Source organism: Trichomycterus rosablanca, chromosome 9, assembly GCF_030014385.1.
Source record: "Trichomycterus rosablanca isolate fTriRos1 chromosome 9, fTriRos1.hap1, whole genome shotgun sequence".
Classification (NCBI taxonomy): Eukaryota; Metazoa; Chordata; class Actinopteri; order Siluriformes; family Trichomycteridae; genus Trichomycterus; species Trichomycterus rosablanca.
In genome coordinates, this window is record NC_085996.1 from 7658265 (window position 1) to 7684720 (window position 26456).

The following is a 26456-nucleotide window of genomic DNA, read 5'->3' on the forward strand; positions in this document are numbered from 1 at the left end:
TGTTGAGGGATTTACTATTTTTTAGTTTCGCGAAAACTTCATGACCCTTCTGGCGGTCCGTACTTGTTTATAGGGCAGCAGCGGCATAGTGCAGCTAATGCTAATAATAACACAGCGTCAACAAAGGTCCGAAATATATAATTAGATTTAAAATATACAGCGATATAAATTGTAATATTTACTAAAAGACCCGTGACTCGCTATAAAATAGTTTATATACACAAAAAGCTGAAAATACGACGTACTACTATATCTAAGTCCTTAGTAGTCACAGTGTTCCGTACAGCCGTATTGATCCACTAACGGACAGTGCAATAACAGTGTTCCGTACAGCCAGTTTTTATCATTGAGTTTTGCATTTATTATACAAACTTTTGGTTAATTTGGATGCACAGAGACCCTGTTAATTACTTTACAGTGTGCTTTCATTTTTACACTTTAATTTTCATACAAAAGTAATCAGGTTTAAATATAAATTATATAAATAATCTGGACAGGTCAGATATTTTTGGTGCAAGTCTGTTTTGTAATGTTCAGACTGCATGTGTGTTTCATTAAAGCAGCAAACAAGACTTTACCAAGGTGGTTTGGGGTCTGTACCCAGGTAAAACCACCCATCTTACCGCTGATTATAAAACCACATCATCCTGAGAGAAAGTCTGTAGTAATTACATCCGCCTGCTGTATCTCAGGTGAGTTTAGAACATCAAACCAACCACAATCTCAGGAGAAAAACAGGTCAGACTCAGACGTTTAAATGCTGCCTGTCTGGGAGCAACAACAGCTCAGCCAAGAGACCACACAAGCTCTTAAAATAAAGTCATGAAGAGTGGTGAAGTGTAAAAACATTTGTATGTTTAGTAGGATCCATAGGTTTTAAAGACTGGTGTAAAGCACACCCTCATTAGATGTCGCAGCATGGAAGTGTACAATCACTTTTTTGAGAACTGTGAACTTTTAACTTTTTGGCAACAGTTTGGGGAATTGCTAAAGGTGCTTTCCATTCACATCCTCGCTTTTTACCTTACTTGATTTGTAGTTTCTGTTTGGAACTACAAATCCATTTGTTATATTTTAATCATATGTGATAAACTATTTTATATATGTTATTTAATATAAATACTCTACTTTATTAATACTTTGGACTTTTTTCCTTCCTGCCTTTTAAAAACATGCCTGTAGATGAATTTTCTTCTGTAATTTGGACTCTTTCCTGTAATTTGTGACATTCTTTCCAGGGTGTACAGGCTCTGAACACACGACTCTGATCTTTATTACCCTTATTATTATTATTATTATTATTACTATTATTATTAATAGCTCATAAAGTAAAAAAAAATTGCCTTAAATAATGAGATTTATTTATGATTAATTACTTAAATGGTAATTGTTTAATTCATGTTAGGATCGTTGTAGTTTCTGTTCACAAATTTGTTCTTGATTGGTGAACAATCTGTTTTAGAAAAGTACAAATCGCTCATGGAGGGGGGTGGTGAGCTCACATCATCAGCACAGATGGAACAAGGAGCAGGTACGTTCTCTCTTATGAATTGATGCAAAATACAACAGTGGTTGGACTGGAGTTCCCACCATTTACAGTAAATTATAGAATAAATAACAACAGTAAAGAAACTGGAACACAAGATCTTTGTTTGTTTATTAGGATTTTAACGTTTTACACTTTTGGTTACATTCATGACAGGAACGGTAGTTACTCATTACACAAGGTTCATCACTTCTCAAGGCTATATCGGACACAGTCATGGACAATTTATGTCTTCAGTTCACCTCACTTGCATGCCTTTGGACTGTGGGAGGAAACCGGAGCTCCCGGAGGAAACCCACGCAGAAAGGACCCGGACCGCCCCACCTGGGGATCGAACACAAGATCTTAGCACGAGACGTTTGGATGAGGTTTCTCATCACTGCTGCTCCTGCTGTCTGGTTAAGGCTCCACCCTGAGTAGTGTCGGACCATAGAGGGCATAGCGTGCCTCTTTGTAGAAACCACCATCCGGCACTTGCATGTTTCAGAGGGGACTGGTGCTAGTCTGCGGCTTTTCTTAGCCTGTCTGGGGGTGATACAAGCGGCAGAAGGATAGTAAGACAACATTTTAATGGACTTGTTTGGAAAGAAAGATGGAAAAAAGAAATTCCTAAGGAAAATTCCACACCCCAAATTTCTGCATGTGTACAATGTGTAAATCATTGCGCCTTAATTGTTGACGTCAGGCATCTCGACATTATCATGTTTTCTCTTTACAACATTGATCTGGTACTAAAATAAAATAACATAATGTTAATCTGCATTTTATTTTTTTATCTTTTTTTACTGACTGGATTGGATGTACTAATAATGTTGGCTGGTAGTTTATAGAGATTTGCACACTAAGCAGGAAAGATTTAGCTAGTGTTCTGTTTTTACAGTCCATAAGAACGTGAAGGCAAGGAGATTGAAGAGGAACCAGAGGAAGCCTCGAGGACGGAAGCCGAAAGCGAAGGAAACTGACAGCACGATGAAGCTCCTGGCTGAACTTCCCTTCACAAACACTGAGACCTGGAAGGAGCTTGGCTGTAAGTAACATACTGTGTGTGTAAATTCCCACTAGTGCTGTGTGATACCTAAGGGTTAAAAATTAAACTACAGTGCTGCAGAAAAGTATTTGTTACTGTAGACGGGAAGATGTGGAATTAGGATGCCCTGTAGGACGATTTACCTTATAGTGTAAAGAAGTTAAAGAACCTGCTGGTAATGCCCTGGTACCAGATACTACAGAACTTCTTCAGATGTTTAAATGATGATTAAATGATTGTAACCTAAGGTGTGTTGACCTGTTCAGTACAGCCAACTGGCCTCTCCTGATTGGTTCATGGACCACTAGAGTTTATGGCTCTTTTGTGGTCCATACAGTGGTTAGGAAAACATGTTTTGATTCAGCAGAATGATTTATGTTTAGATTTATATTTGTGTAGCTTGCACGGTTAATTTTTTTGCATGTGTTTGTGGTTTAGTCTACGACCCCGATGCGAGTGGGAAGACAAAAAGAAAGAGGAAGGAGAAAGGACAAGACGAGGAAGAGGAGGACAGAGGCAAAGAAAAAAAGAAGAAAGGCAGTCCTCGACCCAACTACTTTGTCTCAATCCCCATCACCAACCAAAAGGTTTAGTGGGACTACACTGTAGTAAAGTGTCTTTCATGGCAGTATCTGGATTTTAGTGATTTCTGCAACCTTTCTTTTCTGTGACTGACTAATTTTTTACAGTACTATGTTTCTAGGTATTTTAATGGTGTGTGTGTGTTTGTGTTAGATAAAGCAGGGAGTTGAAGAGGTCCAGGCCGAGGTTTTACAAAAGGAGCCTCGACTCTCCAGAGCTCTTATTCCTATCGGCACCCTCCACATCACGGTGCTCGTCACCCACCTCGCCACTCAGGAGGAGATAAATGCGTAAGTACTCACCACTCCACATACTACATTTTGAATACGACTACCAGGATTCGTTTCCATTCCACACAAGGGGACATGAAAATCATCTTGAAGTCAGACCCTGTATGGATATAAATATGTGGACACCTGACCATGAGCTTGTCTGACATCCCTTTTAAAAAACAGCAAAATTTTGGAGTACCTCTGTGGCCATTTGTGCTGGCAAGACTATCCCAAAATTTGGAGTGCCACTGTGGGAATCTGTGCCTGTTTAATCAAAAGAACATTTGTCTTATTCGTCTAAGAATCCACCAATATTTGTTTATTAAAAACCGAAGTGAAAACCAGGCCTGAATGAGTATCCTTACTCCACCATACTTCACAGCTGTATGCTTTGTGCCTTGTGATAGGATAGCAAGTGATCCACTGGCGACTGTCACAAGCACATTTGTTTGTCAGACTTCCAGACGGGGAAGCTTGAGTCAACACTACAGTAGACACTGAGTCCAACAGTGATGTGCTTTATACCACTTCAGCCGGCCTGTATGCAGCTGCATGTATTCCCCTCTCTCACCCGGATGAATGTGGGAGTTATGTAAGACGATAATCTCCCACAAAAACCATCAGAGGATTTGGTGTGTGTTTGAGGGAAAAGTGAGTGTGTTAATGTGTTATTATAGAGGACTTTACTGTGTTATTTAGTGTGTGCGTCACCGCCGCTTCCCCAGGATTAACAGCTAAGTGTTTGTGTGTTTATATGTGTGTGAGTGTGTGTGTGTGTACATATTTGGCGTTTTAGTGGTCTGTTGTGTTCAGTACATTTTTATGTGATTTCACACATGCGTCAGTGCACTTCCCAGGGGATTAAAAGCAAGGTGTGTGTGTGTGTGTGTCAGAGCTGCATTAGCATTAGAGGAGATGCAATCAACTTTGACGTCGCTGGTGGGTGGGCGGAGTCTTGTGCTACCGTTCCGTGGCATTGGTCACTTTCGTCAGGAGGTAGCGTTCATTCAGATCGAAGATGGTGAGCATCTCGACACCCTCACACACATCGCAGGTACGTGTTCCCTCTCGTCTCTTCTCTTTGTGTGTGTTTATTTCATGACACTTTTTGTCCTTCATTGTTAACTTCGTCTTTTAATTTGTGGATTAAAACAGACGATTTGAAACCTTAACGATTTTACAGTTTTTACCTAAAATGTTTTTTAAAATATATATTTTTTTTTTATGCGTTTTTCTCCCATTTTCTCCCAATTTAGTCTAGTCAGTTTGTCTTCCACTACTGGGGATCCCCCGATTTTTTGCAGTTGATGTGGGTACATTGCTGCTTACGCCTCCTCCGACCCGTGCACAGCCCTTTGGAACCCTTTTCCACCTATGCACTCTGCACGGGTGCCTCTATCCGCCAATCGGGGTCCTTACATAGTGTTTAAAGACTCTGCCCACATATTCCGGTCATCCCTCCCTGCAGGCACTGCCAATTATGTCCGCTAGATGGTGCCCAGCCGACCGGTGGCAACGCAGAGTTTCGAACCGAGGAGTTCAGAATCTCGGCGCTGGTGTGCTAGTGGAATATCCCGCTGCGCCACCTGGGCGCCTATCTTTGTGCTTTTTAATAAGCCAGAAATTAGGGATGTTGTAGCCTAGCGGTTAAGGTACTGGACTAGTAATCAAAAGATCGCTGGTTCAAGCCCCACCACTGTCAGGTTGTCACTGTTGGGCCTTTCAGCAAGGCCCTTAACCCTCAATTGCTTAGACAATATACTGTCAGTACTGTAAATCGCTTTGTAAAATGTAAAATGTAATTTCCAACTACGTTATAATGAAACAGTAAATTATTATGTTATTATTATTATGTTGTGTTTTACACACTTTGGTTACATTCATGACTGGACAGGTAGTTACTGGTTACACAAGATTCATCAGTTCACAATTTTAATGTCAAACACAGTAATGATCAGTTTAGTATCTCCAATTCACCTCACTTGCACGTCTTTGGACTGTGAAAGGAAACCCACACAAACACGGGGAGAACATGCAAACTCCACACAGAAAGGACCAGGACCGCTTCACCTGGGAATCGAACCCAGGACCTTCTTACTGTGAGGTGACAGTGCTACCCACCAGAGACTCTGTCCTGGCCGGGCGTCCACACAAACACAACTTGCCGTGTTTGAGTGAGGGAGGGTTGGATGGGGTCGTTACTCGCTGCCACGGCAATCTTCAGGACTGAGTCCGGGATTCTGGGTCTTCCAGACCTACAGAGTAAATCCTTAAACCCGAGTCTTCTCATATAAAGCAAAGCTTCTGAGTAGTAAAGTGCTTCAGCTTCTGGTTAAAGTGTGATGAGAACATAATTTCATCCAAGTGCATCCATCATCTCACATCCTCAGACTGTTTTTATCCAAGTTCAGTCTCTCTCTCTCTCTCGCTCTTTCTCTCGGTATTGATTATCTCCTTGTATTACATTTAAGGTGGAGGTGGTGATGGTGGTGGGGGGTTGCCGTTTTAGACCTGTGCACAGATCGGCTCTGTAAATAGCCTCGCCCAGTTTGAACTTTCTCTTTCCATCTCTGTCCGGTTGTTCAGACTCGGTGAGAAGGGCGTTTGATGAGAAGGGGATTCCAATCGCAGATCAGAAAGCGTTCACGCCTCACCTGACGTTCATCAAGCTCTCACGGGCACCCACGCTCCGGCGCAAGGTGAGACCTTCTTCAGACTCGTACGTTCCTGTGTGGTTCAGAAGATATCAGAGGAAGATGAAGATGAAGTGAGGGAGCTGAATTTAGAGCTGAGTCATGTGTACTTCACTATAGGTTAAACCGCTGTTTGTTTACAGGACGAGACTGTTGGGTCTTAGTTTAACCCAGGACTGTTAGGTGAGGATTTAGTTTATGACTGAAGGATTTGGTTTGAAACGGAACGTGTTAGATGAGTATTGGATTGTGACAGAACTATTAGTTGAAGGTTTACTTTGAGAGAACAGTATTAGATAGGATCTGGTTTAAGACAGGACTGTTAGATCGGGTTTGTTTGAGACAGGACTGTTAGATCGGGTTTGTTTGAGACAGGACTGTTAGGTCGGGATTTAATTTAGGACAGGACTGTTAGATCGGGTTTGTTTGAGACAGGACTGTTAGATCGGGTTTGTTTGAGACAGGACTGTTAGGTCGGGTTTTAATTTAGGACAGGACTGTTAGATCGGGTTTGTTTAAGACAGGACTGTTAGATCGGGTTTGTTTGAGACAGGACTGTTAGGTCGGGATTTAATTTAGGACAGGACTGTTAGATCGGGTTTGTTTGAGACAGGACTGTTAGATCGGGTTTGTTTGAGACAGGACTGTTAGGTCGGGATTTAATTTAGGACAGGACTGTTAGATCGGGTTTGTTTAAGACGACTGTTAGGTCGGGATTTAATTTAGGACAGGACTGTTAGGTCGGGATTTAATTTAGGACAGGACTGTTAGGTCGGGATTTAATTTAGGACAGGACTGTTAGATCGGGTTTGTTTGAGACAGGACTGTTAGATCGGGTTTGTTTGAGACAGAACTGTTAGGTCGGGATTTAATTTAGGACAGGACTGTTAGATCGGGTTTGTTTAAGACGACTGTTAGGTCGGGATTTAATTTAGGACAGGACTGTTAGGTCGGGATTTAATTTAGGACAGGACTGTTAGGTCGGGATTTAATTTAGGACAGGACTGTTAGATCGGGTTTGTTTAAGACAGGACTGTTAGATTGGGTTTGTTTGAGACAGAACTGTTAGGTCGGGATTTAATTTAGGACAGGACTGTTAGATCGGGTTTGTTTGAGACAGGACTGTTAGGTCGGGATTTAATTTAGGACAGGACTGTTAGGTCGGGATTTAATTTAGGACAGGACTGTTAGATCGGGATTTAATTTAGGACAGGACTGTTAGATCGGGTTTGTTTGAGACAGGACTGTTAGATTGGGTTTGTTTGAGACAGAACTGTTAGGTCGGGATTTAATTTAGGACAGGACTGTTAGGTCGGGATTTAATTTAGGACAGGACTGTTAGATCGGGTTTGTTTAAGACAGGACTGTTAGATTGGGTTTGTTTGAGACAGAACTGTTAGGTCGGGATTTAATTTAGGACAGGACTGTTAGATCGGGTTTGTTTGAGACAGGACTGTTAGGTCGGGATTTAATTTAGGACAGGACTGTTAGGTCGGGATTTAATTTAGGACAGGACTGTTAGGTCGGGATTTAATTTAGGACAGGACTGTTAGATCGGGTTTGTTTGAGACAGGACTGTTAGGTCGGGATTTAATTTAGGACAGGACTGTTAGGTCGGGATTTAATTTAGGACAGGACTGTTAGATCGGGATTTAATTTAGGACAGGACTGTTAGATCGGGTTTGTTTGAGACAGGACTGTTAGATCGGGTTTGTTTGAGACAGGACTGTTAGATCGGGTTTGTTTGAGACAGGACTGTTAGATCGGGTTTGTTTGAGACAGGACTGTTAGGTCGGGTTTGTTTGAGACAGGACTGTTAGATCGGGTTTGTTTGAGACAGGACTGTTAGGTCGGGTTTGTTTAAGATGGGACTATTAGATGGGGATTTGATTAGAGACAGGTCTATTAGATGGGGATTTGGTTTAAGATAGGACTATTACATCGGGTTTATTCGAGACAGGACTTGAGGATTAGATGGGGATTTAATTTAGGACAGTATTATTAGATAGGGATTTAATTTAGGACAGGACTACGAAATTGGGTTTGTTAAAGACAGGATTGTTAGGTCGGGTTTGATTTAAGACAGGACTGTTAGTTAGGGTTTTCATTTAGGACAGGACTGTTAAATAGGGACTTAGTTTAAGACAGGACTGTTAGATGGAAATTTGATTTAAGACAAGACTATTAGATAGGGTTTTAATTTAAGACAGGACTGTTAGATGGAAATTTGATTTAAGACAGGACTGTTAGATGGAAATTTGATTTAAGACAAGACTATTAGATAGGGTTTTAATTTAAGACAGGACTGTTAAATAGGGACTTAGTTTAAGACAGGACTGTTAGATGGAAATTTGATTTAAGACAGGACTGTTAGATGGAAATTTGATTTAAGACAAGACTATTAGATAGGGTTTTAATTTAAGACAGGACTGTTAAATAGGGACTTAGTTTAAGACAGGACTGTTAGATGGAAATTTGATTTAAGACAGGACTGTTAGATGGAAATTTGATTTAAGACAGGACTGTTAGATGGGGATTTGATTAAAGACAAGACTATTAGATAGGGTTTTAATTTAAGACAGGACTGTTAAATAGGGATTTAGTTTAAGACAGGACTGTTAAATAGGGATTTAGTTTAAGATGGGACTATTAGATGGGGATTTGGTTTAAGACAGGACTATTACATTGAGATTTGATTTAAGACAGGACTGTTAGATAGGGTTTTAATTTAAGACAGGACTGTTAAATAGGGATTTAGTTTAAGACGGGACTATCAGATGGGGATTTGATTTAAGACAGGACTATTAGATGTTGATTTGATTTAAGACAGGACTATTAGATCGGGTTTGTTTGAAACAGGACTATTAGATGGGGATTTGGTTTAGGACAGGACTATTAGATGGGGTTTGAATTAAGACAGGACTATCAGATCAGGTTTGTTAAACACAGGACTATTAGACGGATATCTGATTTAACACAGGACTATTAGACGGATATCTGATTTAACACAGGACTATTAGAAGGGTTTTTTTTTCAGACAGAACTATTAGATGGGGATTTGGTTTAAGACAGGACTATTAGATCGGGTTTGTTTGAGACAGGACTGTTAGATAGGGAATTGATTTAGGACAGCACTGTTACATTGGGTTTGTTTAAGACAGGATTGCTAGATGAGGTTTAGATTTAACACAGGACTATTAGATGGGGATTAGATGAAGATAGGACTATTACATGTGGATTTGAGAAACAGTTATAAAATCCATTTAATTTATTTTTTCCTTCCCCTTTTCACCCAGTTTAGTCATATTTAGTTCCCTATTTCACAACACCCTTGCTCCGCCTCCTCCTACACCTGAGAAGCCGCTGACTGCTTCTTTTTCACCTGCTACGCTCTATACGCTGATGCAGGCCCATTTAGCAGTAGGAGTCGCTGTTGTTGCAGCAGAGCGTGACTTTCCGTCTGACCTTCTCTTCCTCAGACACGGTGTCACTGCCTCTTGAACTTGGGTCTGCGTGGTTGTAGTGTGGTGGGTTAGCGCCCATTAGACAGCTGCTGTCACCCAGGCGGCTCTCGTATGCATAAAGATCTGCAAGACGTAAGAATAAAAATGTAGAAAAGTTTTTTTTTTTTTACATTCTTACACTTCACATAGTGCAGTGTTAATAACAACAATAATATTGATTCAGTATTTCAAAAATTGCCAAATTAATTTTAAAAATATCTTGCTCACTCTTGGGAATTAGTCTCTTGATTATAAAGTGCAGTTTTGTTCACAGAGAACAATTCTTCTGTCACATATCATCCTATCTTTTTTGTCATGTGTTGCCAAATCCGCTCTCTGGAGGTCGCAGCCCTGTGGGGTTTCTTTGTCTTTTTTTAGGTTAGTAGAGGTAGGGGGGCTAGTTCATGATGCACAAAGCTCTTTTTTTTAGCTGAAACTGTTTTCAATATTGCACATACTCCACGTTTTGACCTCTGTTACCACCACAGTGTGTTTCTTCAGGTCGTCACAGATAGGAGCCTCTTCCTTAATCTTAACCTTTCATTCGCCGCTCAGACTTCCTGTCCAGATTATCAGCCCTGACAGACAGTTCCTATCCCAACTGTACAACATATTCCTGTCCTGAATGGGATGTGGGTGTGTGTGGGTGTGTGAATGTAAGAACTCATCATACAGCTGGGTTTGTTTTCAGGGAATCAAGAAGCTGGATCCCGGGCTGTACGGCGAGTTTGAGCAGAAGATATTTGGACAGGAGAACGTGTGTCGACTGGATCTGTGCTCCATGTTGAAGAAGAAGGATGCTGATGGTTACTACCATCGTGAAAAGACCGTCACATTCGGTGAGTAGAGCATGCTGGGGATCCGGCTCAGGATCAACTACACTTTATTTATTAAAGTTCAGATTCCTGAGACGTTCCTGTTCACATAAAGAAATTTCAAGGATTTCTGCAGCTCTTCTTTTTCTCTGAGTGACTGGACTACATGCTTTGTTCATACTTAAATGAGCTTAAATGAATCAGCTGCTGACTTTTCCCGTTTGGCACTGCACACAGCCAAGCAAGCTTTACTTCACCATGGACCTAAAGCCTACCATGCAGGAAAGAAGCTCCTACAAAATGTGCATCGTTAAGCTGGAATGAAGTCGGTTGCTAAACAGAGGCTTCTTTCTTGCATGGCAGCATTTGAGCTTGTGCTAATTTAAAACTGGCTTGACTGTGGACAGCATTTAAATTATTGACAGACCAGTTTTTGGTGGTTCTTGGATTATATCTGCCATTCGGACAGCATGTCAGCATCTATGTACTTCTTAACAGGTGCAGTCAAACTAGTCCTGTTTATATGGACATTTACACTATGTGGCAAAAGTATGTAGACATCTGACCATAAGCTCTTTGGGCATTCTTTTCCATGACCATGGGCATCAACATTGCCTTTTTATACTCATTGATTCAAAATAACATTTGTGAAATCAGGCACTGATGTTAAGTGAAAAGGCCTGACTCACAATCAATATTCCAATTCATCCCAAAGTTGTTTATTGAGGTTGAGCTCAGGGCTCTGTGCAGGCTACTAAGGATCCTTCACACCTATCTTGTCGGAACAATAAAGGGCCTTCCCCAGATTGTTGTTACAACGTTAGAAAATTTTACGTTAGTATTTTATATAATTTGTTTATATAATACTATTAGAAATGTACTATTTCGAATAAGCTGTAATGAACTGAGTGGTCCGGGGTGGCATGTTGGTCCTTCTGCTGTTTTACTGGTAGTTTATTCTCTTTAAACTGGGTTGTCACTCAGGAACAATCCATGGCAGGTCTCTGTTATAAAGAAAGAATTATTGTTTGATGTTGTTTGATGTGATGTCCAGCAGTTCTTGTTAGTGGACTCTTTAAACCTGACAGTATCTATAGGGGCGGCACAGTGGGTAGCACTGTCGCCTCACAGCAAGAAGGTCCTGGGTTCGATCCCCAGGTGGGGCGGTCCGGGTCCTTTCTGTGTGGAGTTTGCATGTTCTCCCCGTGTCTGCGTGGGTTTCCTCCGGGTGTTCTGGTTTCCTCCCACAGTCCAAAGACAGGCAAGTGAGGTGAATTGGAGACACTAAATTGTCCATGACTGTTTTCGATATAACCTTGAGAACTGATGAACCTCGTGTTCTGCTGGTCCTGTCTGCTGGTGTTCCGTAACTGCTGGTCCTGTCATGAATGTAACTAAAGTGTAAAACATGACGTTAAAATCCTAATAAACAAACAAACAGACAGTATCTATAGAGAGACTGTGCTTCAGTTCTGTGGTCTGGTTTTGCCGTTCATTATTTAAAATGTTGGCATGGTTCATGCACAGTTCATGCTAACCAGAATGCAGAGCATTATTGTTTATGGTTTTGTGTTTTACTGGCATGTCTGTGTTTCTATTCAAGAATCTACACCTTCATCAGCCTTGTTTACTCAGTTGCAACTAAGCATCTTATAACAGTGAATATCATACTGTAACATTACTGAAGGAATTATTATTATTATTATATATTATTGGTTGATATTGAATATGAGGGGAATGTGTGTGTAGTGTGAGATGAGGGCCACTAGATGCCATGCTTTACCCTGAAACATGAAGTTGAGGGTGTTTTGCTGGGAGTGATTGAACTGTATGTGGGTTAATGCTTTTGGACTGAAGATGTTTTCACACTCAGTTCTCTGTCTGGTGTAGAAACAGATGTTTCACACTCATGAAGCAAAGTGCTGCAGATGTGATTGGTGGCTCAGCCTAGTCATCTCCTTTTGTGCTTACTGCATTTCATTACAGCACAAAGTAAAAGATGTAATGCCTGTAATGAAGATGTTTACATTCACAACAGTTAAGACGCTTGTGGCAGAACACAATGCAAACACTTAAGAGTTGTTTAGGGGCGCAATGGTGGCAACTTGGCGGTAGTAGGACTTGAACCAGCGACCACCAGTTCAGTATCTTATTCTTGGTGCTGCGATGAACTGTGCCTGTGAGATTGAATTACTAATCTGACCTACTGGTTCATCATAATAATGTATTGTATTTATTTACTTTTATTTAACCAGGCGAGACAGTAACAGCAGGTTCTTATTTACTTAAGAATAATAATTTATTCTTATTTAATTGGTCATAAAACAAAAAAAATTTGTCACCTCTGTTTTGTTATTGTATTTTTGGCTGCCAGTTGAGCTTGGACTAAAGGGAACAGTATACCAGTGGTTCTCAAACTTTTTAGACCAAGTACCACCCATTATCAAACCAAAACTTCCAAGTACCACCTATGTTTCTCATCACAGAACCACATATGGCACACATTAATTATGTGTGTGTGTGTATATATATATATGCAGTTACTTTTGATCCTTTCAGTGAGAGGGGTGCGCCTGTTTAGTCTTATTGGAAGCACTCATTTTTAACCATCGATTCTGACAAAAGCGAGAGACCTACTGATAACGTTTCTGAAATTTCGAGATGGAAACCGCGAACGTGAAGTATAGACGTAATGAAGTACGGTGTCTGTGTAGCCCCGAATATTTTTAAAAAACACATTAGTTTCAATACAATTTGTTTTAATTAAACTAATTTTATTAAAACAGAATTATAAAAACTTTGAAACACATTTTGTTTCATTTTTTTTTTTTTTTTTATAATTATTAAATTATTTATTTTTTCGGTGCTTACTTTTCCGAGATTATCTGGCGTACCACCTCGTGCTGCTTCCACTGTACCACAGTTTGAGAACCACTGGTCTATACAATTATCTGGGCCTCGTTTAAAAGCGAAGAGTCGTAGTTGTTCTTTCTCAACAGTGGCTCCAGACCCCATGTGGTTCCAGTGCATGTGAGAGACAGTTTGTTGGGCTGTCAAGACTCATTAGTGCTAGAAGACATGAAGGCTGTGGTGTCTGGTAGAGACTCGGACTGCTTTCCTGCAATGCATTTCATTATAAAGCCACACAGTCCTGGTTCATCGTGTACTGATGACTGTAACTCCTTTTGATTAAAAAAGCTGAAATATTCCAGATCAGCTGAGGTGCATTTAATTCTGCTGCTTCCCACAACCAGAGGAGCTGTTAGGTTTACTCATCATGCCTTGTGTTTTCCTCCTACACGATCTGCTCCAGAAGCATTTAATTCTAAATCGAGAAATATCTGCATTCGTTCTGATCCTCGCTGGCAGATTCCTGTGGAGGAGGTTCAACTGAAGGTGCAGTGCTGGTTCCACTTTAGAATGGACCCACTGGGGGAGGCGTGGGTGAAGAAAGTGTATTTTTAGCAGAGTTTTTTTTTCTGAAAATAGATTTCATTTATTTGTTAGGTCTTTTATTAAGGCATGATTGAAGATTTTGTTGTGGAGGAACTCAAGTGGCCACCACACCCCTGCTGTGGATCCCTGATTCCATTTGAGGAGGCTGCTCACGTGCCCTCCAACTTTTTTACACCTGTCTGCTATTCAGGTGTCCTTGCACAGCGTTTAAAGACCCCACCCACTTGGTCCGGTCATTTTCCCATTTAGCAGACGTTAAGCTAGATGGCGCCCAGCCGACCGGTAGCAGAGCTAAGATTCGAACTGGGGTGCACAGAATCCCGGTGCTGGTGTGCTAGCGAAATATCCCGCTGCGCCACCTGTGCACCTTTATGCCAGTTTTATTGTCAGGCAATGCTAGTGACCTAGCCAGTCACCACACAGGCATGAGGGCTTAGTCTGGGGGAGGGAGGGATTAGGTTGAAATAATAACTGCTGTACATTTGCGCCCTCTGCTGTCTGGTCGAAGCGCCTGCTCTAGTAGTAAATGATCTGGACGACTCAGCATGTCTCTCTGAACACGATGCAGCTCTCTGTGAGACTCTACTGCATTGCTATGATAGTCTCATTCTTCCTCGGCTAGCACAGGGGAGCGGTACTAGCAGTAACAGTAAGAAGTGTGTGTGTGTGGGGGCGGGGGTTTGGAATTTACTACCCTGTTTCCCTGAAAATAAGACAGTGTCTTATATTAATTTTTGCTCCCAAAGATGCGCTAGGTCTTATTCTCAGGGGATGTCTTATTTTTCCATGAAGAAGAATTCACATTTATTGTTGAACAAAAAAAAAAGAACATTTATTATATACTGTACAGTAGTTGTCATCACAAACCAGCATAACCAGACAAACTGTGAATCCTATCAAGAATTTCTTGTTTCTACCATTATTTCCATGTACAACAATCTATGGTACATTTACCGATCCCGATATTTATGAACACAAAGCAAGATTTATTCAATGACAGTCATGTCATCATCTTCTGGAACATCATCACTGTATGGCGGCTTCCGGCCACCAGGGGGAGCTCACCACAGCACACTCGTACAGCACAGCAGGGACAGCGTACGGTCCAAACAAAAACTTTGCTAGGTCTTACTTTCGGGGGAGGCCTTATATTTAGCAATTCAGCAAAACCTCTACTAGTCTTATTTTCGGGGAATCTGTCTCGCGTGTGTCAAATGATGGAAAAAGCCAGCAGAAGCTGATTGAAAGGTTATCAGGTGATGGCAGACATGCTGTGTTCATGGTTCTGCTGGTTTTATAAGAAAACCTTTTACACACAGAGATGTAATCAGTCCGCCTGTGGTCCCAGTGGGGGTTCAGGTGTGTGAGTGTGTGAATATCTGGAGTTTGGATTAAACCGACCCTGCTGCGAAACGGAGCGAAGTAGAATTGGATTTGAGAATTGGATTTGTTGAGCTGCTGTCAAATGACTGTGTGAACTGAAGTGTTTATCGGAGTGGATATTGACAGCTTTAATAAGTACTGGAATAAGGATTTTCTTTCTCGAGTCAAATACATACAAATCAGGATTGTGTTTGAGTTTCTGAGCTCCTGCTTCAGAGGTTTGATTGATTGGAACTCCAGGCCAACAAACCGTGTGGAAGGAGATAAAGTAGAAAGGCTTTTTGTTCATCGAACCCTAAACATGAGCGCTGGGGTCTGTTGGACGCTTCATCTGTGGTCAGATGAAACATAAAAAGAAGCTGAGCTTCAGTGTGAAGCATGGTTGAAGATCTGTGATGTTTTCGACTGAGGAGCTGGAAGAAGCGATTCTTGCTATTTAATATTTTGCACGATCAATGCTGCACTTGAAAAGCTTGTGTAATCACACAACAAAATAATCAAAACCAAACAGGGCGTTTAGGCGGTGGGGCAGTTTAATATGCCAGCCCACCAGCTCTGCCTGCCGGCTGGGCTGGGAAGCCACTTGAATAGTTGTTCAGATAGGGGTGGCATATTAAAAAGCCGGATAGGGTCTCTCTCTCATAACTAAAGCAGTTACGACCTCTGCTGGCTGATTGATGGCGCCTGCACAGAGACGGGAAAAGAGTGCTGTCAGGGTGTGTGATCCGCACTGCACTCGTCAAAGTGTAGGTGACAAAATGCATACGGCTGCTGCCCACGTGTCGGAGGGGGCGTGAGTTAGCTTCGTTCTCCTCCATCAGAGCGGGGATCGGCATTGGTGGAGAGGAAGCCTGACGCAATCGGGCAACTGAACGTGCTAAAAGGGAGAAAAAGCAAAAAAAAAAAAAAATTTATATATATATATATACAGTGTATCACAAAAGTGAGTACACCCCTCACATTTCTGCAAATATTTCATTATATCTTTTCATGGGACAACACTATAGAAATAAAACTTGGATATAACTTAGAGTAGTCAGTGTACAGCTTGTATAGCAGTGTAGATTTACTGTCTTCTGAAAATAACTCAACACACAGCCATTAATGTCTAAATAGCTGGCAACATAAGTGAGTACACCCCACAGTGAACATGTCCAAATTGTGTCCAAATTGTGTCCAAATTGTGCCCAAATGTGTCATTGTCCCTCCCTGGTGTCATTTGTCAAGGTCCCAGGTGTAAATGGGGAGCAGGGCTGTTAAATTTGGTGTTTTGGGTACAATTCTCTCATACTGGCCACTGGATATTCAACATGGCACCTCATGGCAAAGAACTCTCTGAGGATGTGAGAAATAGAATTGTTGCTCTCCACAAAGATGGCCTGGGCTATAAGAAGATTGCTAACACCCTGAAACTGAGCTACAGCATGGTGGCCAAGGTCATACAGCGGTTTTCCAGGACAGGTTCCACTCGGAATAGGCTTCGCCAGGGTCGACCAAAGAAGTTGAGTCCACGTGTTCGGCGTCATATCCAGAGGTTGGCTTTAAAAAAATAGACACATGAGTGCTGCCAGCATTGCTGCAGAGGTTGAAGACGTGGGAGGTCAGCCTGTCAGTGCTCAGACCATACGCCGCACACTGCATCAACTCGGTCTGCATGGTCGTCATCCCAGAAGGAAGCTGACGCACAAGAAAGCCAGCAAACAGTTTGCTGAAGACAAGCAGTCCAAGAACATGGATTACTGGAATGCCCTGTGGTCTGACGAGACCAAGATAAACTTGTTTGGCTCAGATGGTGTCCAGCATGTGTGGCGGCGCCCTGGTGAGAAGTACCGAGACAACTGTATCTTGCTTACAGTCAAGCATGGTGGTGGTAGCATCATGGTCTTGGGCTGCATGAGTTTTGCTGGCACTGGGGAGCTGCAGTTCATTGAGGGAAACATGAATTCCAACATGTACTGTGACATTCTGAAACAGAGCATGATCCCCTCCCTTCGAAAAACTGGGCCTCATGGCAGTTTTCCAACAGGATAACGACCCCAAACACAACCTCCAAGATGACAACTGCCTTGCTGAGGAAGCTGAAGGTAAAGGTGATGGACTAAACCCAATTGAGCACCTGTGGCGCATCCTCAAGTGGAAGGTGGAGGAGTTCAAGGTGTCTAACATCCACCAGCTCCGTGATGTCATCATGGAGGAGTGGAAGAGGATTCCAGTAGCAACCTGTGCAGCTCTGGTGAATTCCATGCCCAGGAGGGTTAAGGCAGTGCTGGATAATAATGGTGGTCACACAAAATATTGACACTTTGGGCACAATTTGGACATGTTCACTGTGGGGTGTACTCACTTATGTTGCCAGCTATTTAGACATTAATGGCTGTGTGTTGAGTTATTTTCAGAAGACAGTAAATCTACACTGCTATACAAGCTGTACACTGACTACTCTAAGTTATATCCAAGTTTTATCTCTATAGTGTTGTCCCATGAAAAGATATAATAAAATATTTGCAGAAATGTGAGGGGTGTACTCACTTTTGTGATACACTGTATATATATATATATATATATATATACATACAGTATATATGTATATGTATATGTAGATATGCTAGCCAATCACTGATGAGTCTCAGGTTCGAGTCTTGGTGGTGCCACCAGCCTGGCCAAGCGCTTTTAACAGACACTTTTAATTGATCGTGTCTTGTAGGAGGAAAAGCAGGATGGTTAATCGCCTCCTTGTTGCTACAACAGTGACGGCTATTGTCTGGAAAAGGCACAGGGGAATTAAGTATGTCCAAAAATAATCATTTAACAATATAAGGTGTTTTTCAGGATGCATGTTCAGATTAAAATATACGACCTTCAACTATTTTCAACAAATATTTGAAGGTCGTATATAGCCCACTATTGCTGAGATACGGGTTCGAATCCCCAGTGGTCCGATTGGTCAGTCAGGGGTCTACATCCAGACATGATGGGAAATCTTATTCAGAAATAAGAGGACAATTCTCTCTCTCTCTCCCTCTCTCTCTCTCTCTCTCTCTCTCTCTCTCTCGTGTGTGTGTGTGTGTGTGTGTGTGTGTGTGTGTGTGTGTGTTATGAAGGCTACCATGTGTTTGTGAGCCCAATTATTTGCTCTAATTTGCTTCTCAGCTGCTACGAATAGGAAATAGGCCAAGAATTCCAGATGTCTTGTGTGTGTGTGTGTGTGTGTGTGTGTGTGTGTGTGTGTGTGTACATTTGGGTGTATATGTGTGTGTTTGTGTGTCCACAGCAGGTAATGTTGGTGATGCATAGTTTCAGGATCCCAGGTTCAGTTTATCTCTGGTAACTGTGTGTGTAAAATCTGGCAGACTCTCCCTGTGTCTGTGTGGGCTTCCTATATGTACTTTCCTCTCACCTCTCAAAACATGCCAGAAGGCGGATCTGCTTTTTGAAATTGCCTGCTGGGTGAGGATGAGTGTGTGTGTGATGGCCAGCAATAGACTGGCATCCTATCCATGCCATATCCCTGCATAATACATAAACTGAGATGAATCAGAACATTCAATCGCTCAGTTTTAGGATTGCAGTGGGTCGGGTGCCACCGTGCCCTTGTGAGCTTAGGATGCATGAGATTGTGGACTTCATAAAGTACCAGGAAACTTCAAAGAAAAATTTAGCAGCATCTGCTGAGAAGCTGGAACTGGCTCATGGTTGGATCTTCTTGTTAATCAACAATCTAAAAATGCTTCCACACAGAAAACAACTATGACAGCTGCTGAAGAACCATTGATCCTGACCTTGTCCTTGTTCCTGACCTTGTCCTTGTCCTGATGTTTCTCTTTTGTATCAGAAGTGCATATCTCAGCTTGGGTGACACAGCAGTCTAATCCCTTAGCCCACTGTCTCTGAGTCTCGGGTTTGATTTTCAGCAGTTCCACCGGCTGGACCAGGTGCTGAAAATAAACAATGGGTGTAAACAGTGTTGAAGAGGCGAGTACGGGTGCTGTGCAGCCAGCAGAGGCCCCGAGAGTGACAAGGAAACTGGGTACGATCTGTTCTTCAGACGGATTGGTTCTAGAACTCCAGCAGATCTTAAAACCATGAGATGATTAAAGAAAATGCTGCTGCAGACATCGTTTATGGTGGGGTGGGGTCAGGTGGTGTCTGATGGAGGGTTATGGTCAAATTCCTGCGATCAATCCGAGGTATTCATGCCATATGCCCAGTGCAGGGACCCTGACCAGGATAAAGCAGTTTATGAAAATCAAATGTATAACGACAGAAGGAATGAAGGAATCATCGTGTGATGATGATTGCTGTGTGGTGATTACAGTGATGATGTGATGAGGCAGTGAGAGATCAGATTGACTTGATCGTCAATGCTGGACGATACAGGTACTGATTGCATCGATCCTCATTGATTTGATCCTCATTTGATTGATGCCTTTACTACAGAAGGCCGACTGTATGTCAAAGTGGAAAAAAATCAATAAGAATAAATTATTACACTAATGTACATGTATAACATTTTATTAAATGTATAAATGTGTGTATGATGTCCTGCTCTTCAGATCTTCTACACATAACTAGGGCCCTACTAAATTCACTGCTACTTGTGCCTAATTTCATGGACCTTAAACATGATCACAGCCTACCTTAAAGGTTGAATGCAAACCTAGAACATCCAGCGACGGTGCAGGGCTCCGTCTCAAATACGAAAACACTCGTCCATGTTTTGACCTCCCCCGTGTCCACAGAACTGGTTGGGAGTTTTCCAAACTCAGTTACTCAGAGTCGTGTTTTAGCTGCTTTAGACTTTGACATCTTGGACATTTTGACTAAGCGTTTGCTAACTGAATTGCCGTAGAATTGCTAGGATGCCTCATAGTGCAAATTAACCAGTAAACATGAGACACTTGAATGTTATGCAAATGAAAAACATTAAACTGCTAAGCACAAACCTTACATTTTGTATTTCACAGCAAACGGCTCGTTTCTTCATTGACTTAGGTAGGGTCTTACACATAACCTTTGGGTTCTGGTCAAAACCTTCTACACCTGACCCTATAGTTCTCTGAACTACAACATTTACAGTCCCACCGAATGTGCCCTTGAGTATCGTACAGAAATGCAAATCGTCCAGTGATCAATACTAATCCGACGTGCTCCTCCCTTGGACACATTTTCAATCATTCCTGCTGTCGAAGCTGCTGCCATCCAGGTCACAGATCTAAACTGCAGGAACGGATCGGCATCTACAGTAAAGCCGTACCGTTAGTTTCATCTGCTCTACTCCACACGGATCTCGTTATTGATCTTCCACCAGTCCGACACTTTCCAGACATCAGGAGAGAGAGAAGGAGACAGAGAGAGAAGGCCACGTCATCCTGCTTTGTAAAAATAGACCCTAGTCATTATCCCGAGGGACGGCGCACACACTGACGCTTCACGCTCGTGATTTTTAAACGCCAAAGCTTCGGCTGGCACGGAACTCGTCTTTTAATGCTCGTACACCCAGCCTTCATCTGCTGTGCACACTGTCGCTTTCCAAACACCTGTCATGTTTGCGTTTGTGAGCAGTGATTGGATGGGCTGGTCTGGTGGCCAGTCCGGCTTTGTTTTCTCTGGTGGTTCTGACTGTGCAGGCCAATAAATTCTTCACATCAAATTCCTCGAACCTGTTAGTAATAGTTGCTGCTGAAACACCCACACTCAGTATTAAGGAGGGAATTCGACATGGATGGATGGATGGATGGATGGATGGATGGATACTTTATTTATCCCGAAGAAAATTAAAGAATTCTTCAGCCATGTAGGCTGTACATCTCTGTAGATTTGTCTTCTCTGCTCAGAGGTCACAAAGGAACCATCATTTAATAGATCCCTGACCCACCAGCACATTTTTCTTTTGTTTTGGCTCATCAGTGTAAAAACTTTACTATACCAGACGTTTTTATGACACATAAAGTTTGTACCCTACCCAAAAGGCACTTCAGAGAAGCAGTCATTGGAGCCTGGTGTAGTTTTAGTTCCATTACTGTTACTCAGTACAAATTTAATTAGGGCCTTCGATTTTTACTAGGGGGGGTAACGGGCGCTTAACAAATTACAGTGAATAACGATCTTTCCATCAACCACATACATACACACACACATTTTCACCCCCCCCCCTACACACACAAGTACAATTCCTCTGTTGTTTGCACTAAACACACACCTGCGCTGGCCGAAGAGATTTCAGACTATCACTTACTCCCGCCAACACGTGACAGTATGGAGAGTCACGCTATGCTCTATATTTTTCTCCAGTTTCAGTGCTGATGCTTCGACCAGACAGCAGGAGTCGCTGTTGCACTCAGAAATTGTGGCACCGTAAAACTCGACTGAAGTTTCACATGATGCTGATCATACAGACGATAAAAATCTGGACCCGGAACCTTTTTTTCTTGTGCTGCTGTTTCTAAATAGTTTGAGTTTTCACCCTGGCCTGGGCAACAAGACCACTGTTCCATGTGTTTTGGACATTTGCACTAATATTTTTGGGACCTAAAGCTGCATTCGATTACGGGTGGAGTTCCTGACCTGCACAAATCTAAAAGTGTAATTAAACTAGCTCTATTAATGTGGGCACAGAGAAGCTGCCAGCTTTAGGTAGTCATAAGATATTGAGGAATTATGAGGCCGTGGCACAAAGTCAAATAAGGTTATGGAACTTACTACATGAAGTGCAGCACCAGCAGACGTGGAGTTTAAGTTGAATGCAGCTCTGCTGGCAGGTTCAGGACTTTAATTAGGAAGGTTAATTAGTGGTGATGATGTTTTAGTAGAGCTTTAATGAGGTGAGTAACAGATAACGTCCAACACGGACCTGTAGTCACTTAATCGATGATAGTTAATTGATTCGAGGGAAACCGCTGTGAGCTTCATTAGCACGTTAAACGTCTGCCGTTACTTCAGGTCATAAACCTGTCAGACCCAGCCGCGTTAACCCTGTTATATAGAGAATGTACGGCCTGCTGGAGCCCCGCAGTACTGCTGCACAGCTTTTGGAGTGGGATTGATTTGGTGGGTCAACAGCTGGTATGAGTGGGAGCGGTAAATCATTACACATCATTGAAAAAAATGCAACTAACAAAGGGCGCTCTTTACAAGCACTGAACGGACACAGTTGACCGTATTTGATGGAGATAATGCCAGGTAGGGGCTCTGGGACATGTGGCGAAAGACTAAAGTGAGCAAAGCGTGATTTTTTGTACGTGCTGAAGCTCTCACTGCAAATCCACCCCAGCTGGATTAACAAGTCGTAGGATACCTGTGCTAGCAGCCAAAAACTCACCAGAGGACCCCTGAGTACCTGAAGCTGCTTGGACGTGGCACTTCTGATCTTCTAACGATTTGCTTTCTGTGATTTTTTTTTTAATGCATTTTCTTCCCATTTTCCTCCTGATTTAGCGACACTGCATTCGAGGAGAGCACGTCACTGTACACGCCTCTTCCGACACGTGCACAGCCCTCCTGTTCTCACCCCTGCATTCTGCACAGGCGTCTCTTCCGCCAATCGGGGTCCTTACACAGCGTATGAAGAACCACCCACCCACACATAGTCCGGCCCCCATCCTGCAGATACGGTGGCCAATTAGTATCTGCTGCAGGCACTGCCAATTATGCTCGCCAGATGGCGCCCAGCCGACCGGAGGCAACACCGAGTTTCAAACCGGGGCCAAAAAAAAAATGGGTTGCAAAAAAGAGATTTTAATTTTAAAAGGTGCATTAAAATATAATAAACATAACATCTTGTAAACCACTGTGGGACCAGATTGCCACTATTTTGATTTCATTTATTTATTTATTTTTGCATTTTTCCCAGTTTGCTTCCCAATCTAGTCGTATCCAATTACCGATACGTCATATCCGACTCTGACACGTGTGCAGTAGCCGACTGCATCTTTTCACCTGCACAAGGCGAGTTCATATGTAGATAAGCTTTGTGTATGGACAGACACACCCTGATCAACGCATTATCCCTCGACTCTGTGCAGGCACCATCAATCAGCCAGCAGAGGTCGTAATTGCACCAGTTATAAGGAATTCCTGTCCGGCACCCTCCCTGCAAATCGGTGTTTGTGTAGGCGCCCAGCCTGCCAGTAGCAGAGCTGAGTTTTGAATCATCGAGTTCGTGTTTTACCGCTGTGCCACCTGAGCGCCCACCACCATTTTTATTAATTAAGTATATTTCGTTTTGTGTTTTGTATTGATGCTTGGTTTGTGTTGCCTGGATTGCAGTAAAAATCATGGACAAAATGTGGGTCGCTTGAAAAAATCTGATGCGTGCAGTCACACTAACCCTATTTATACAGGTGCATAGAAGTCGGCAAATGTAAAGGATGCCAGTCTGTCTCAGAGAAGTCTAGAGCGGTAAATCTACCTTCTGCATTGTTTAGGAGTTGAGAAACAAAACTGGAGTAGCATTTTACACATTTACAGGGACAGTCGAAGAACATGCCAAACTCGAATCGAGACGGTACGAACCCATATTCCCTGGACAGTGCTGTGCCCACACTCCCGGTCCTTCTGTATCACTGTGCCATCTCCAAACATTTGTGAACATATCAAATGAGTCCCTGTAGACATTTCAGTGCTGCCAAGTGGCGGCGTGAATAATGCCAGTATTGCATGAGCTGATGGGCACTGAAGTCGCTCACACACACACACACACAACGAGAGCAGTCTGATACTGTTCATTCTGAACCAATTACTCAAGCAAGCGAAAGGAGGGGGTGGGAATACTGTCTCCTCCCCCACAACACACACACACACACACACACAGTTGAGCAATACAGCCGACCGTTCAAGGTTTTCTGCTACACTCTGACACACACACACACACACTTGCGCAGTTCGCCGGCGCTGCTGGAGTCTCTGCTGGGGTCTTAGCTAGAGTCACAGTTGGATCTTACCGGTTCTCCATCTTCAGCAGGATTCATGTGCCGAACGGGGGGAGAGGGGATGTGACGAATAGAGAGAGACCTATAAAGAAAGACAAAGAGGTAGAAAAAGGGGGCAGACAGGAGCGAGTATGGGGCAGCTGTGCTGTTTCCCATTTTCCCGAACTGAGGAGAAACTGAGTAAGTGCTGCCACCGCTGTTCATGACTGAGCTGTGGGGATTCGTTGCCGTGTGTGTGTGTGTGTGTGTGTGTGTTGAATTGTTGGTTGAGCAGTACGATCTGAATGAGGTACAGTTTGTCCTAGTGTGTAAATGGAACAGTGTTCTCCAGCCGTACAAGTCTGTGGATGGTAGTGATTGTCTTTTCTGCCGTTACACTCTTGTGTGTGGGGTTGAACGGTATATCGCAGGTTCACCGATATCAATATTGCAGGTTGTTCTTTATCAGTATCGATATCGTAAGGCTGCAGTGTACAATGTAGAGGTTTTTTTGGTGTTGCGTGTGATCTGTCGGAGATGCCTGTTCTGATTCTGGTAGCCATGTAATGTTTAATTTGGGACGTACTTATCTGGTTCCTCATCTGGAGAACATCTGCATCTCCATGTGCTGAGAAAAGAACGGAAATGTGTTTACGTAAATCGTACTCAACAAAGGTCAGAGGTCCAGGTGCACTTTTTTTAACTTGTGTAAGTACTTTTGGGTCCGGTTTAAGCCTTGCTGCTGCAAGAGCGACTCCTGCTGTCCGGTCGAAGCATCGACATGGGTGGTGGAGGAGCATAGAGAGCACAGCGTGTTCCTCTCTGCATGTTTAATCTGTCTGTGAGAATCTATCGCTGGTCGGTGAAAAGATGCAGCCAGTCACATGACACGTCACATGATGCATGTTATAGAGGAGGCAAGAGCAGTGGTGATCGGTCAATAATAATAATAACGGGCGCCCAGGTATCCCGCACCAGTGCTGGGATTCTGAACTCCTGGGTTTGAATCTCAGCTCTGCTACCGGTCGGCTGGGCACCTTCAAGCCTGCACAACTGGCAGTGCCTGCAGCAGACACAATTGGCCATCAAGTCTGCTGTGTGGGAAAGACCGGACTAATAAGTCAACGGGGTCTTCAAACAATGTGCAAGGACCCTGGTTAGCAGCCCGATGTGTCTGTACAGAAGTGGAGGAGCATGGAGATCGGTTCATGGCTCTGAGTGCACGATATCCGGCCTCATATGTTCTCGTTCTGCAAATCCACCTTAGTATGGGCAAATAAGAAGGGGTCTAGGGGATGTGGGGCAGGCCAATATACCCTCTTCAGATGCGATCGTGATCCCCAGCAGTGGAAGACTAAAATCGGGAGAAAACACATAAATAAAATAATAATAACAATAAAAAGAAATCTGTGTGGAACAGAAAGGTGTTTTTGCACTGGCTAAAGAGGCAGCCTGCATTTTTACTGCTCCGGAGTCCAAATATAGTGTGATTTACTCAATATGAACTTACGCCAGGCGGTTGTCCACATTGATCTTAGGCTTGTGCAGCTGCTAGTCCATTTTATGTCCACTTGAGTTTGGAGTGTGTGTGTGGAAATGTGACCTTACTTAATTAAAAGAACAGGTCAGGCACTGAGGGGTCAGGCAGTGATGCTCATCACAAAGGTGTTTAATAGGATTGAGGTCAGGACCCTGTTCAGGCTACCTAACAGATACATCAAGCCTGTTTCTTATGGAGCTGGTTTTATACACAGGGGCACAATCATGCCAGGACAGAGTAGAGCCTTCCCCAAACTGTTGCCACAGAGTTGGAAGCATGTGTTTTATAAATTAGTATTTCATTTTCATTTTCAGCATTTAGCAGACGCTTTTATCCAAAGCGACTTACACAATGAGCAATTGAGGGTTAAGGGCCTTGCTCAGGGACCCAACAGTGGCAACTTGGTGGTGGCGGGGCTTGAACCGGCAACCTTCTGTTTACTAATCTAATACCTTAACCACTGAGCTATCACTGGCCCCTAGTATAGTTAGTATAAGTTTTTACAGGTGCAGTGGTAGCTCAGAGGTTAAGGGACTGTGTATGTGTGTGTGTGTGTGTGTGTGTGTGTGTGTGTGTGAGTGTGAGTGTGTATGAGAGTGTGTGTGTGTAGCAGGTAGATTGTGTATATGAGTGTGTGTGTGTGTGTAGCAGGTAGATTGTGTATATGAGTGTGTGTGTGTGTAGCAGGTAGATTGTGTGTGTGTGTGTGTAGCAGGTAGATTGTGTATATGAG

General features: G+C 42.8%; 1 protein-coding gene across 5 annotated transcripts in view; it reads left to right on the plus strand.

Moving 5' to 3' along the window:
* Positions 1–26456, plus strand: part of LOC134320418 (A-kinase anchor protein 7-like) — a 39035-nt gene continuing 12579 nt past the window's right edge. For 2 of the 5 annotated variants that reach the window (XM_063001795.1, XM_063001796.1), the window contains exons 1-8: positions 1–692; positions 1463–1531; positions 2427–2573; positions 3012–3160; positions 3309–3445; positions 4321–4481; positions 6014–6126; positions 10315–10462. In XM_063001795.1, coding sequence (XP_062857865.1) covers positions 530–692; positions 1463–1531; positions 2427–2573; positions 3012–3160; positions 3309–3445; positions 4321–4481; positions 6014–6126; positions 10315–10462 — 1087 coding nt within the window. In that variant the 5' untranslated portion in view covers positions 1–529. Of the gene's footprint in view, positions 994–1050; positions 1532–2426; positions 2574–3011; positions 3161–3308; positions 3446–4320; positions 4482–6013; positions 6127–10314; positions 10463–26456 lie in introns of those variants that run through there. The other 3 variants (XM_063001800.1, XM_063001797.1, XM_063001799.1) reach the window with 3 other exon arrangements.